The sequence below is a fragment of the Xiphophorus hellerii genome, chromosome 10, assembly GCF_003331165.1.
Source record: "Xiphophorus hellerii strain 12219 chromosome 10, Xiphophorus_hellerii-4.1, whole genome shotgun sequence".
In the NCBI taxonomy this organism is placed as follows: Eukaryota; Metazoa; Chordata; class Actinopteri; order Cyprinodontiformes; family Poeciliidae; genus Xiphophorus; species Xiphophorus hellerii.
In genome coordinates this window covers 6877611-6891972 of record NC_045681.1, presented here as the reverse complement: position 1 = coordinate 6891972, position 14362 = coordinate 6877611, and the positions used below count along the sequence as shown (strand labels likewise).

At 38.1% G+C, this 14362-nt stretch overlaps 2 protein-coding genes and 2 non-coding genes across 4 annotated transcripts; all 4 read left to right on the top strand.

The window, feature by feature from the left end:
- The first annotated feature begins 1417 nt into the window (after positions 1-1417).
- LOC116726706 (FERM domain-containing protein 6-like) lies at positions 1418-5651 on the top strand. Its single transcript, XM_032573534.1, has 13 exons — positions 1418-1517; positions 1701-1791; positions 1902-1981; positions 2066-2124; positions 2215-2434; positions 2926-3081; positions 3290-3355; positions 3610-3678; positions 3769-3931; positions 4030-4191; positions 4754-4870; positions 4980-5002; positions 5086-5651. The coding sequence occupies exons 1-13, from the start codon at positions 1446-1448 to the stop codon at positions 5134-5136; spliced, it is 1329 nt and encodes a 442-aa protein (XP_032429425.1). The 5' UTR covers positions 1418-1445; the 3' UTR covers positions 5137-5651.
- A 591-nt stretch (positions 5652-6242) lies between these two features.
- On the top strand, positions 6243-6325 carry trnal-cag (transfer RNA leucine (anticodon CAG)). Its single transcript has one exon. It is a non-coding gene; the product is annotated as a tRNA-Leu (tRNA).
- A 595-nt stretch (positions 6326-6920) lies between these two features.
- On the top strand, positions 6921-7003 carry trnal-cag (transfer RNA leucine (anticodon CAG)). Its single transcript has one exon. It is a non-coding gene; the product is annotated as a tRNA-Leu (tRNA).
- Positions 7004-7481: 478 nt separating this feature from the next.
- On the top strand, positions 7482-14362 carry ghdc (GH3 domain containing). Its single transcript, XM_032575166.1, has 11 exons — positions 7482-7706; positions 7900-8190; positions 9078-9274; positions 9355-9549; positions 9632-9751; positions 10362-10659; positions 10909-11098; positions 12039-12110; positions 12208-12341; positions 12424-12512; positions 12589-14362. Exons 1-11 carry the CDS (start codon positions 7622-7624, stop codon positions 12808-12810), a joined length of 1893 nt encoding a protein of 630 aa, XP_032431057.1. The 5' UTR covers positions 7482-7621; the 3' UTR covers positions 12811-14362.

Here is a 14362-nt window from a genome sequence, read left to right as displayed (position 1 = left end):
GAAGATTTTGGAAGAGTTCACTTTTGATTTAAATATTATTTATCAAGTAAAATTTGAATTATTTAGTGTCTTGGAAAGGTTTTCACATCCTTTAAATCTTCCACAATGTGTTTTATTTTCTGCGATGGACCAACACAGAGAACTGTGTGAATTTGGCTCCCACACCTTCAATTTAAAAACAAAATTTGAGTCAAACATTTAAAAAAGTTTAGTTTGTGCTGCTCTCATTTTAACGATATTGATGAATGTTTCCAAGGGTCATCAAGGGTCAACTGACCCCCATTGCCTACATATACAAAATCAGGTGAAATATGTCAATCAACTATGCTACATTTGTGCTGCTTTGTGCAGCAGAAATTTTAATTTATATTATCGGTATGGGTATCGGCCGATATTAGCTGTAAAATTTAATATCGGACATCGGCCATTCCGTCAAAGTAACTCATCGATATAAAAGTTGTCTTTATATGACTAACCAGTGACGAAGATGCCTGCAGCACAGCACAAAGTCAAATGTGTACTGTTGGAGTGTTTTCATTGTCATGAATACATTTGAAATTAAACATAATGAAAGTTGAAAGTGTTGCATCTTTTTTAGCCTCCTTTTTAGCATTTGCATATTTTAGCAGGATAAATTGGTAAAAATAATGTTGTATTTTAACCCCACAGCAGAGAAAGATGTATAGTTTCAGGAAGTAGATGTAGGGAAAAAATATCGGTATGGGTGTCAGTTATCGACTGAATGAGTTTTAGTATGTCGGCATATCCGATATTGTGCATCCCTAGTTTGTTCCATCACCATTTTTAAGATAAAAAAACAAGAAAAGCTTCACCAGAGATTACCAGGCTTACCACATTAACTAAATTAAAATAAATTAAATGTTTTGAGTAGTAAGCATTTTTCCAAACACCAAATTTGTTTGAGTTTGTAAATATGTGTGTGGTAGGGACAGTTGGTCTGGTTGACGACCTCTGGAAGCATTTATTAAAAGGATATCTTTAAAGGAATATTGATTTTTTTTTATTTTTATCAATAATTCCTTAATGTTGATATAAAAGAACTGGTTCCGCTAGCAGATTTGTTCACATATAGCAAGACATTTCTCCCTTGCTATATGTGAGATAATCTGTTTTTTTGTTGTTGTTTTTCTAATTAATATTAAGGAATTATTAACTTAGAACAAGCTCTCTTATCTCTCTGAAAAGTTACTTGTAAGCTAGTTTTGTCTTATTACAAGTGTAATAAGATGTTTGCTCTAGAAACTAGACCAAAAATACTTGGTAAGATTTAGATTTTTGCAGCGAGGGCTGCAACTCCAGTCTTCTGGTACCACTGTCCTTTTCTCCCTATCATGTAATAAAGTCCGAGGAGGCCGGACCAGATTCAGTGGGAAGGAAAGAGGAGGATTTAAGGCGGACTGAGACCTGCTGAGGTTTTTGTGACGATGAGGACGAAACAAATGAGACATGTCTGCGTTCTTCTGCCCAACAAACAGCATCTGGATTGTTCTGTCAGAGTAAGACGGCTCTCCTTACACCATTTCCACCGCATAAAAATTATTTTAAGCATTTACTTTTCATGTTACACACAGTTTTACATTTGGTTGCAAATATAGCAACATAATAGCCACACACATATGCAGTTAACATCATTGTGTAAGTGTTTTAATTGAGCTTTTCTTGTTTTTCTTGATTTCCAGAGGCGAGCCAGAGGCCAGGAAGTGATGAAAACGGTGCTGCGTTCGCTCGGTGTCGGGGATCTCCAAGTGTTTGGTCTGGCTCTTCTCAGAGGTACGTGTGGGAGCTTCAGGAAGCAATGTTTTCTCTTCATTGACTCTGGAACGCAGAGGAGGTTATGCATAAACTCTCACTGTTTCTCCTCCTCTAATTTATAACCCAAGACAACGAATATCTTTTTCTGGATTTGGAACAAAAGCTGAGGAAATATTTTGGTAAAACATGGAGCAGGAACTCCCTAAAGGTTAGTTTCTCTCTGCATAATTCATGGAATATTTCTCCTGACATTTTAAATGAGGAAGCTGAATTATTCATCCTGCCCTTCCAGGTTCCATTCATCGTATTTCTCAGAGTGAAGTTTTATTTAGAAAATGGGCTGCTGATATTGTAAGTTTGGATCCCCCCCTCCTGCTCAGGTTTTTTCATTTGATGCTCTCGTCAACGAGGCAGAGCGTTTTCTCTCTCATCCCTTTCCAGGAGCAGCAAGGTGCAGCAACTTTACTACTGGGAGCTGAGGCAGAAAGTGCTGCAATCCCAGGACCACCAACAGGAAGCTCTGCTATTCCAGCTGGCAGCTTCAGCGCTTCAGGCTGAAGTCGGAGATCTGGAACGTGGAGAAGGAGCTGAAGACGAGGGAGGAGATGAGAAAAAAGAGAGAGTGCAATACTTTCTGCCAGAAGATTACTTTCCACCTTGGGTAACAAAAAAAAGGGAAAAACTGGTTGACCACCACAAAGTTTCCATGTTATTTCATGATTATTCTGCTTTTTAATCATCTCTAAAGATGTCATTTTTAGATAATGACGGGCGATAAATTGATTTTATCAATTAATCAAATTTTCTGTTTTGGAAGATTTAATTTTTGGAACAAAATCTGGATATTTTTCACCAATGCACTCCTTTAATTTCCATAGTTCAGAGTGTTGAAGAAGTACCGTCTTGTTTTTTATCGTAGAAGGAATGATTGAAATAAAAACCAGTTTTTAATTATATCCTCTTGTCGCTTTTTAAAAAAGAAAACGGGGAAAACACTGATTAAAATCTAATTTGGGATTTTAAAAAATCAGAGAGCTTATTTCTAGGCCGTATTTTTACCTTTTTTAAGCTTAAATAGTGACTCTAAGTAGACTGCACGCATATATTTTGATTGACTGTTGTTTTTTTTCACTAATGTTATTTGTGTGTCAGCTAATAAATCACAGAGGGAGAAACTTCCTTCTCCAACACAGTCCAGTGCTGCACGGTGAGCTGAGAGGGACGCCAGGCAGCCGAGCCATCCTGCAGTTCATAAAGGAGGCCAGCAGCCTGCAGGATGCAGCGCTGACTTTCTACAGGATGAAGCAGGTCAGACTTTTACCATACTTCACCTCCAGCAAATCAACCATTAAAAAACTCATATGCAAGCGGCCGCCTTCTGAGCCGAGCTTTTGGTTTTCCTTTCACAAGCTGCGTTGTTTGTTTCCTCTGTCTTTGTAATCTTTCTACCGTTCATGCTGGCCATGAATTGGTTCCCTGAACCCATTTATGTTATTTCAACGTTTCCCCTGTGCAGGGGAAAAATGAGCTGAGAAGTTCGATCCTTCTCGGCGTGGCGCTGGATGGAGTCTATATCTATCAGGTGGGACGTCTATGAAGTTTACATACATTCATTATGAGGATGAAGGTCATATTAACAAATTCAGTCAAACATTAATGAGGAATCGTGCTTTTATTTAAGCCTGTATGTCTCATTTTAAACTTAATAAAACAGTGTGATGGATGATTAGTCCCACAATAAATATGACATCCAAATAAATTACTTAGATGAGCGTCAGTGTTTACCTTCTGCACTCTCTGTTGTCTTTATTAATTTCTTTTTTCTTTTATTTTAAGGAGGTGGGAGGGAAGAGGCGTGTACTGTTTGCTTTTACCTGGTCTGAGATCGACCGGTTTACTTTCCAGGTTGTTTTTTCCTCCACTTACAGATTTCAGGCATAATTTCACACAACAGAAGCTCTTCCTCTTTACTCGCTCTTCATCTTTCCTCTGCAGGGCAGCAGGTTTGAAATAGCTGCAGTCGACTCAAAGCTGGTATATTACACCCACTCAGCCTTCCACTCAAAGCACATTTTGAAACACCTGAGCGACAGCCATCGCTTCTACGTGAACAGCAAGGACGCAGCTTGCTACATCCAGCAGCTGGAAGACATGCAAAGTCAGCAGATTTAGTTTCATTTCAAACTTTTTCCCCAGTTGAGCCTTTAGATTGTTTTAAATGTCCTGATTTTCTGCGTTTGGCTCTCTGTTTCTCAGCCTGTCAGCTCCACAGAGAGGCTTATATCTGTGACATGACACATTTAAGACAGAGACTCCGATGTTACAACCTCACTGGATCAGCGTCAGATTGCAGCAACGTGGAGACGGACACAACCTGGAACAAAGACGGAGCGGAGGAGGAGCAAAGTCCTCTATCAGGTCATACAATTCAGAACTGATCCGTTATCTGGGCTTTCTTTTGACATTGTTAACATGAATTTGTGAATTTATTCATTTTAAGGTTTTCTCAAGTTTTAATTTTGTTTTTCTTGAATTAAAACATGGTCAAAATTATTCGTTTCAGGCTCAAATATTTATAATCCTTTTTTTTTTTTACGTGGGGAAGTAGGATGTATGTATATATTTAAGCTTGTGTGAATACTTTTGACTTAAAGGGAGGGACCTATTTTGGAAAAATTCACGTTTTGTCCATTTCTATATACTCACATTTGAATTTCTACTGCTTCTAAAAATCAGCCTAAGTGCTTAAAAACAAACACCCGGCTGTTTTTTCGGCAATAAGTTAATGTCTTTTGGTGAGCGGTTTCAAAAAGCTCTAGAATGTAACCACTGCCCGTTACCTAGCAACCCCAGCCAAGCCCAGCCCGTTACCTAGCAACCCAAGAATGCATTCTTTGAAGTTACTTACTGAAACCATTCATCTGTTCTTTAGTTTTCACCCTTTTTTGTCTTAAAATAAAGTTATCTTTGTTTTAAAAAGAGGTTGAATCTGAAGAGGCTTTTGTCGATGACCCAGCAGAAGTGACCTGGCTAGCTGAGTTCTTATACGGTGCGTCTGTTGACGGACCGTTACAGCTCCCATCTTCCACCTGGGCAGGTGTGTGTTACAATCAACACCAAAGAAATTATTTACATCGTGTGTGTGTGTGTGTGTGTGTCATGTTATTTTGTGCATCATGTAACTGGAAATTGTCTTTGCTCATTAGCTGTGACCGTGGAAATGAAGCAGGTGAGCAAAACTCAGTTGTTTCTTTGAGGATGATCTATGCTGGTCCTACTTTAAATGTGTCTCTGTTTTCTTCTGGTGTTCAGGTTTTGTGCAAAAGAGTGGGTGCAGCCTCTCGCTCTTTTGACTCACAGTGAAAAGCAAGGGGAGTTTGTCGCATGTTCTGCAGCTCAGGACAAGAAGATGACGACGATGCACAGCAAAACAGTGGAAATATATCAACAAAATATTCTGTTTTCTACAAATTTGCATTCAGAATAAAACCAAAATATATGTTTAAAATAATCTGCCATCACTTGGATGCTGTTATTATGCTTATGTTGCAATGCTGATCTCACGTTGGTTTAAGATAAAGCATTCTTTAAACAGGCCATTATGCTGCTTAATACAATAAAGTAAACTTAAATTTTATTGTAAAATGTAACCCCTACATAATGCTAGTGTTATGTTTCCATTAGTTTTTGCAGGCTTAAAGTCACCACAGTAAGTGTTGATTTAAGTATTTATACCTTGTGAGCTTTAACACATTTTCTCCTCATGCTACAACCACAACCTTTTTATGCATAGTGTGATTTTATGTTATACACCAACATGAATTAGAAATAATTAAGGTGGAAGGAAAATATCTCTATAAATAAAAATATGAAAAGTATGGTGTGCATTTGTATTCAGCTCATCTGCAATTACTGCTACACAATTTTAACAAATTAGATATTAGTTTCAATAAGGTTAATTTCTCAAATTAAAGTTCTTTTCGAAAATAAAATATAAGCAGGTATTAAACATATTTCATTCTGCCCACATCTTGCATTAAAACTTTTTAAATATAATATATTGTTAAATATCGCGGTTTTATTAGCAATAACCTGATAATGACCAAAAATAAAGGCTTAAAAACATCAGTTGGTGAACAATTAATCTATGATTTTTCAATTCAGTCACTGAATATAATTCAAAGTTTATAATTTATAATTTTACTGCTTAGAACCCCCAAACTTTCAGGAACTCCCAAAAAAAGACCATAGAACTAAAAAATATATATACACAGTTTATTAAAAATTAGAATACAATTAAATACATGTATTAATTGTTCAAAACTTAAATGTAAGATTTAAAGGAACTGGCAAATTTACTTTTCTGCAAAGAATAACCTTCACCACAGGTTTAAGATGTGCGTTATGTTTACAAATCAGTGAATTTTTGGTGTTGCGGATTAGGAGGGCGCGTCATAATACGTCACACAGTCAGGATGGCCGAGCGGTCTAAGGCGCTGCGTTCAGGTCGCAGTCTCCCCTGGAGGCGTGGGTTCGAATCCCACTTCTGACAGCAACTGTTTTCATTCGTGATGCTACTCATGATTACATGATACCGCACAATAAATCTTTATATGTGGGATTAATCTCGACGTTGAGTCAAGCAGGCAATCCTGCCATTTTGGAAAAGTCCACCACATGTTCAAGGCAGCTGAACTTTTTTTTTTGACAATAAAGTCTATTTCGGTGTCATTCATTGAGCAACTGCTAACAGCTTTCCATACACCTCATCTAATGGGAAAATATCACTTTAAAATGTGGACAAATAATTTTAATGTTCCACCACAATGTTGGAGATAAACTACATCGTAAAAATGTACTAACGGTACACGAAAATGGTACTTTTGTACCAGAAAAGTTTCTATTATAACAGTTATAAAGGCAGGGTTCCGTGGTGTAATGGTTAGGACTCTGAATCCAGCGATCCGAGTTCAAATCTCGGTGGAACCTGGGCTTTTATGATGTCAGTCTTTATCTCCGCCGATTTCTAAAATGGCGTGATACCTACTCGTCAAATTCGGCGTGGCATTCATTTGGACAGCAAGTAGCGAACTTCTAGGTGTTCATGGAGATATTGATGAGTTTTTGTTTGGAGTTATGGCACATTTGTCAGGATGGCCGAGCGGTCTAAGGCGCTGCGTTCAGGTCGCAGTCTCCCCTGGAGGCGTGGGTTCGAATCCCACTTCTGACATCAAGTTTTATTTTTACCTCCTTCTACATAATCTGGATTTCAGAACACCCTGAAAACATCCGATGACAACGTGAAATCTATGTACATTTTCCACAATAGCAGTTGATAAACTGCCTACAATTTAGAGATTTCTTAAAACGAATAGTAATTTATGTGAAGTAGTCGCTAAATAGGGGTTCATATTTGTCTCTTTCTAAATCACAAGAATGTAAATGACTATAACGGTATAATTTCTATAACTAAATAGAAGTTATAGCTTGATATAATGCGAATCTATTCATCCGGTTAGGATTTCTTAAGTGACGTGTTATTACGCGCTGTACACCAAAACTGAATTACATTTAATCCGATCTCAATTAACAGCACCTGTACACTGTGCCATGGCTTTCATTTGCAGGTCCTGTTGTTACTTCTCATTGGCTGTGAGTAACAAACTGAGTTACGTCACTGAGAGATTAACCAATCAGGGACACAAACATCAGCCAAACACGGAAGACTTTCGCACTGATGCTAAAGTTGAAGAAAAAGCCCACACCTCCTGGAAACAAATGCAGACTGAACGTTGTTTTCGTTTACTTTAATTAAAAAGAGGAGAATCCGATTATTTTTGTTGGACTTATGGGTTGCTCATGGATTAGCGTCGCAGTTCCGCTTTGTTTTGCAGTTTTCTCCGTAGCTGTCGCCATTAATGGGCAATCCCTGGGTGAGTTACCTGAATACATGATATTGGGTGAATGTGTGACAAGATGTTAAAGTCAATTACCATCCTTGAAACTAAAGCAGTTTTGTCCTAAACTGAAAAGAAACCTGTAACGATGTAAATTAAACCAACAGCGCTCCCTGCTGTCGCGTCTACCTCCGGTTTTTCTTGTGTAACTCCTCGGTGTTTCTTGCAGCCATGCCGCCCCCTCTGCCCACTGCCGCCGGTGTCCTCTCTTTGGCCGGGATGGCGCTGCTTTGGAGGGACATTAGCTCGAAGGTGAAGGGTGATAAGCGGACGCTGGGCAGCCTGTTGAGCCAGTATGTGGCGGTGAAGGCTGTGGGCTGGCTTGGCAGGCAGCAGCGAAAGAAACTAGAAGCCGATACGCTCAAGGTGAAGCAGGTCCAGGAGGAGACGCTGCTGAAGAGACTCCGGAAAAATTCGGACACTTTCTATGGAAGAAAGTATGACTTCCGCTCTATTGAAGGTAAAGACAGAAAAAATACTTATTTGAGAGCCTCGGGGTGTTATACGTGTAGTTGTAATATGGAGGGAGGAGTTGTTAACAAAGGTGATGAAACTACATAAGCTGTGTTTACAGTGATTTGACATTATTCGTACCCTTTTCAATCAAACCCCTTCTATAATGTTGCAACCACAAACTTTATAGTATTTTATTGGGGTTTAATCAACACAAAATGAAAAAAGAGTGGCATACATTTTCACTCAATCCCCTTTACCCTGATACACTTCAGTAAAATCCTTTCCAGACATGATTCAGCAGGCATGTCAGGGATTAAACTGTGGAGAAGTTTAAGGTATTATAAAACGACCTCCCAAAGCTTTGATTATCTCACCAAGGTCTGATTAATTAATCATCTGAAAGACTGTAACTCTACCAAAGCATGGTTATGGCAGGCTGGGCAGGAGCTGAGGAGGGAGAATCTGTCAGCAGAGGGACTATTAGTCCTCCAAAGGTTTGGCCATAAGAAGACCCTTTTGTGGTTTGCTGTAAGTCATCTAATGGGCGAACATGTCAAAGCAGGAGCTCTAATCAGATGTGGTCTAATTTAAACTTTTTGCCCATTTTTCAAAATGCTGTGTAGTGGAAAACTGTCGCTGTACGTCTCCCAGAACAACAACATCCCCTCAGTGACAAATCCAATTAGAATCTGAAGTAGTACTTGAACCTCATCATTCAGCACTTTCATATTTTATTTGTAAAATAAATAAATAAAACAATGTTCTCCTCTCTGCTTCTAGAAAGTGCTACCTGTCATAATCTGGAAAATTTAGACATTCCTGCTCGAAAACGTTGAGACATGAAGTGTTTTCATTAAGCTGAACCCCGTATCTCCGGGGCCTTTTCATTAGACGCTGCTGGTTTCCGAGCCCGTCACCCCATCACCACATACGGCGACTACCGGGAATTTATCGAACGCATTGCAGCTGGAGAAGAGAAGGTAATTATTGCTGAGCAGCCGCTGATTCTGGCCATGACCTCTGGGACGTCGGGACCGAGCGCCATGTTGCTCAGCACCAAGGACACAAACACAGACTTCTTCCTGCAGGTCAGGCTGCTTCAACTTCACCTCTTTTTCTGGTGCTGTCCTGTCTTTTGCATGTAATAAGAAGCATTGGTTTGTATCAGGGGGTGACTGTTTGTCTAGAGGCCCTGCGGAAGGCTTTTCCCGAGTCCGACAGCCTTCAGCGCACCACCAAATTCTTCTACACTCCCACATTTCGCCAATCAGAGGCAGGAATTTCTATCGGACCTAATTCCTCCACACCCGCCTCGTCTCGCTACATCCTCAACCTCTATACGACTCCAGCTCCTGCCTTTGAGGTACAATCACAAAATCAGACAAGTGGCTCATTTTCTTGAGTTTTTTTTAATTTATTTATGAAAATGTTCTTTTTCCTGTCAGGTTCCCAGTGAGAAGGACACTTTATACCTGCACCTACTGTTTGCGCTGAAAGATCCCAGTGTGGGAACGTTGGAGTCCAACTTTGCCTCTACAGTCTTCTATGCTTTCACTGCTCTTCAGGTGCATGTCAAAAATTTAAACGCTCTGCTGAGCTACATTTGCTCAACTAATCATTCTTACAGTTTTTTTTTTCCACTTTTTGTCACGTTACAACCACAAATGTCAAACGTGTCTCATTAGATTTTTTCAGAATCCTGTAATCTTGTTCCCTATGTTGCAACACTTTGTTTTCAACACTTTGAATATGTGCAAAAAAAAAATACTTGCAACATAAATCATAATGTCAAAACTTTTGTTTTGCATATTCAAGGGAATTGGTGGAAGTGTAAACTTAAAAATATTTCCACTTCTTCACCACCTACATAATCTTACTTGTTAAATCCAAATATTTAACTATTAAACACACATTTAAAAGTTAACTCACCAATATATTATCTATTTAATTTTAATTACAGTTCTTTAAATTTCACCAAAAAATAAAACTACCATCAATAGATAGCTAGAACTAATCATACTTTGTAAAGCATCATTATTAAAGCATCTCTACTAATAGTATATTGTATAATTTTTTTCACATTCCTGTTTTTTAAAAGGGTAACTTTTTATAAATCAGAGTATAATAATTAATTAAATAACTAGGAGTGTTCCTGTTTGGCTTTCAATCTGACAGGAGCGCTGGCAGGAGCTGGTGGAGGACGTGGAGCGAGGGTCGATCAGCAGGGCCTTGACCCTGGAGCCCAAAGTGAGGAGCAGACTGGAGGCTCTAATGAAGCCAGATGCAGAGAGGGCTGCCCAGCTGAGGGCCCACTTCCAGGAGGGCTTTGGGGGGATCGCCAAGCGCCTGTGGCCTCACCTGAACCTGGTGCTGGCAGTGGACTCTGGCTCCAATCAGATCTACGGGGAAATGTTGAGGGAGCATTACTGCAGAGGAGTGCCTTTCTATTCACCCTTCTACGCTGCTACGGAGGGTACAATCTAGAGCTGAAACGATTCCTCGAATGATTCGAGGACCTTGATTATTAAAATTCCTTGAGGAAAATTTATCTACCTCGAAGCTTTGTTAAATTATTTAGTGCGCTGTGTTCTGCCCGGGTCATTATTTGTGGTGGGCAGCGCCGTAAAAATATTCTTTTACAACAGCCTTAGTACTAACACTCACAGGTTTCACGGAAAATATAATGACTAAATATTAGCATTCACTTCCTCTGCCCCTGCAGGTCTGATAGGGGTGAACCTGTGGCCTCAGGAACCAGACAGGCGCTACCTGCTTTGTCCGCGCTCCATGTTCTGTGAGTTCCTGCCGGAAAGCAGCCTAGATGAAGAAACCCCCCAAACTCTGCTGATGGAGGAGGTGAAGGAAGGAGAAAGCTACGAACTCATCATCACCAACACTTCAGGCCTTTTCAGGTCTGATATGATGAGTTTATTTTTTAAAAATAACAGAGAGAAGAAGTTTTATGAGGAGTGATGTATCATGACTATTGCTGAAACAATTAATCGGATTAATTGTGACAAATCAATTATTCAAATAATTGTCAACTAACTTAGTAATCGACTAATTGTTAAATGAAATATTTAGACTAAAACAAAGGCATTTTGCTGAAGGAACAACACAGTCAGAACTGTAATTAAGGCTGAATTGTGCAAAAATATTTCTATGTTTTTGCATTTAAGATAAAAATAAATCTTTAAAAATAATAATTTTTTTGTCTCTAAGTATGTTACACCCAGAGCTCCTTCATAGTTTTTGCTTCAACCTGTTTAAATACTGTAAAAAAAAAATGTACTAAACATATTTTCCCTCCAATTATTAATTACTTAATGATGTTAAATCAAGCAAAAAAAGTTGAGCTTTTCACGTGTTGTTAGAAAATGTGTTTTTTCTAAAAACAGTTTAAATATGTTTTTAGCTCCTTTGCTACAAATAATCAATCTTACAATAAATGAGTGCTTTGTTATTGCATTTCAGGCATTAAAATACCTAAAATTTTAGTTACATTTTTTTAATTATGTTTTTGAAAATTCTGTTTTTTTTTATTTATTATTTATCTGTTTCTTTAAACTGAATTTAAGAAAAAAAACCAAAATAAAAAAACTTTTTTAACAGAATTTTTTTAAATCTACTATTTCATCAATATTAAGGAATTATTCACTTAAAACAAGTGCATATATCTTGTTGAAAAGTTTTTTTTAAGTTAATTTGTCTTATTCCAAGTTTACTAAGATATTTGCACTAGAAACTGGACCAAAAATACTTGGTAAGATTTTGTGTTTTTGCAGTGTAATCGCTGAGTTCATCAGACAATGTTATGGTTTATTACAATGCGACGTTCTTTCTGTGTCACAGATATCGTATCGGAGACATTGTGAAAGTCGCTGGATTTCATAACCAGTGTCCAATTGTGGAGTTTCAGTACAGGTTTGAAAGCTTCGTCCTTTAACTACCAAATGTCCTGTTATCCAAAGCGTAAAAGATTCTTGAGCTTTTTGTTGTTTTTTGTTCCGTCTCCTGTCAGACGAGGTCAGATGCTCAACGTTCGAGGAGAGAAAGTCTCTGAGGCGCTGTTCCTCAGAGCGTTGAAGAACGCAGTCGCTCAGTGGCCCGGAGCTCAGCTAGTCGACTACTCTTGTGCCGAGAGCGGCATCTTGGGTAAAATTTGTCGGGTTTATCCTTGAGTTTCAAATTTGACTTTTTATACTCCAGGAATGTTGAATTTACTGTTCCTTTACAGGCGATTCAATAGGAGGCTCAGATCCCCATTACCAAGTGTTTATAGAGCTAAAAGGAGTGAGGAATCTAACAGAAGAACAGAGATATAAGGTGAGACGAAATCCAGTGATCTCTGATTTATTCTTGCAAAAGTTTCTCTTACTTTTTATTCTTTCTGTCCCTCCAGCTGGACATTTGTCTCCAGAAGGACTCTGCGGTGTATAGGTCCTTTCGTATAAAAGGCAGCATCGGGCCGATGAGGGTGCAGCTGGTGTCAGAAGGGGCGTTTAAGGAGCTTCAGAAGAAGATGATGGCGTACACGAGCACCTCGGCCAACACTTTCAAAATGCATCGCGTGCTCCGACGGAAAGAGTATGCAGAGTTCCTGCTGGGAAAAACAATTTCCTGAAGATGAGACATGACTCATGAACAGAAAGGAAGTGAAGTAATAAGATTTAAAAAGTGCCTTTGGGAGGATTTGAACACAAAAATTACAACAGTTTATTTATATTTTATGACAATAATGTATTTAGTGTTTTTTATTCTATCATGATAAAAAGATTCACATTCATTCATTCAGCTTTACTTATGTGTTGAGATTTTTTAAGGACATCTGCTATTATTCAGTAAATACTGTATCAATCATTACACAGATCACATTTTTATTTCCTAAAAAAATACTGACAGCCATTGAATTGGTTAAACACACAAAATCTCAATAAAATACAGTTAAACTTGTGGCTGTAATGAGACAAAATGTGAGAAATTTGAAGGGGTATGAATAGTTTTGCAAGTTTTTGCATTAATATGGTTTCCAACTAGAAAGTCAGTCATATGCAGCATCTGAGTTTGCATATGAACATTAAATACATTAATTTAAGTTCTTATAGAAACATTTAAAGCTTAAAGGTGGCAGTTGAAGATAGCAGACAACAGATTACACCAGAAACGTTCTACCATGAGGGCCAAAATCGTTAATTTGGAAGTACTTTTAGACCACAAAAAGTATTTTATAACAAATGTTTTATGACTTAAAAGAAGTTTATACACTTATTATTTATCTAAATTTAAATAATTGTAGATTTTTAAAAAAAAGCATAAAAAAGGTTTTGCACAATTAGAGTGTCATAAGACAGGCGCAAAGTTTCTGACATTTTGGGTTTGATTATTTTCTTTTTTTGAGTAAAAGTAGGTGGATACTTGTGGTTCTAGTTGGACGCCCCTGGATTACACCACAATCTCCTTGGTCAGTAAAAAACTGTAAAAATTAATATTGGGAACACGTTAGCATTGGATTTTAAACTGTTTATGCAACTTAAGTGATTCTACACTAAGTAAAGGATGTTTCTAAGATAGATAACCAGTCCCAAATATTTTTCCGTCCTCATTAAGGTCTGGCTATAATAACATATAACTCATAATCTAACTGATATATTATTGATGCATTAAGCAAACCCAATTTACCTGACGGTTTTTATGTTTTTGGTGTCCTAAGCAGCTGCTTGGCTCTCTTATTCTTTGACTCCAGAGATTTTAAATCATTTCAATAAACTCCTTCTTTGCCTTTCAGTACCCTTTGCCAGCACTTGGAGGTGCTAGTCAAACATTTATGACCTACTGTGGTTTATTTTAGTTAAACAATTTGCAAGAGTTTGAATATAAAACTAGTCTGTGCCGTCAAATCCATGCCAGAAATGACTTCAGCAAATTTAATCCTGTGTCAGTGTGAACTGAAATGCATAACACATGCAGGCGAGATTTCATGTAGAAAAACGGGAGCCATTCATCCCTTATATAATGAATTTAATCAAATTAAATGTGAACAGCAGGACTTATCTGAAACCAAGACGGTTCTCTTTGTTTTTGCTTTTTTGTTTCCTGTGTTGTGCTGTTCCATGAAAAGTGTTTCTCCTACAAGAGTTCATAAAGTGGGCTAATATTTTTAGTCTCGTCCTATTTCA

Excerpts from the sequence above, each read along its gene's own strand:
- LOC116726706 (XM_032573534.1), top strand. The coding sequence starts at position 1,446 with ATGAGGACGAAACAAATGAGACATGTCTGCGTTCTTCTGCCCAACAAA. Across the intron at positions 2,125-2,214 it reads GAAAATGGGCTGCTGATATT|GAGCAGCAAGGTGCAGCAAC; the intron begins GTAAGTTTGGAT and ends ATCCCTTTCCAG. Across the intron at positions 3,932-4,029 it reads GCAGCTGGAAGACATGCAAA|CCTGTCAGCTCCACAGAGAG; the intron begins GTCAGCAGATTT and ends TCTGTTTCTCAG.
- ghdc (XM_032575166.1), top strand. The coding sequence starts at position 7,622 with ATGGGTTGCTCATGGATTAGCGTCGCAGTTCCGCTTTGTTTTGCAGTT. Across the intron at positions 10,660-10,908 it reads CTTCTACGCTGCTACGGAGG|GTCTGATAGGGGTGAACCTG; the intron begins GTACAATCTAGA and ends CTGCCCCTGCAG. Across the intron at positions 12,111-12,207 it reads ATTGTGGAGTTTCAGTACAG|ACGAGGTCAGATGCTCAACG; the intron begins GTTTGAAAGCTT and ends GTCTCCTGTCAG.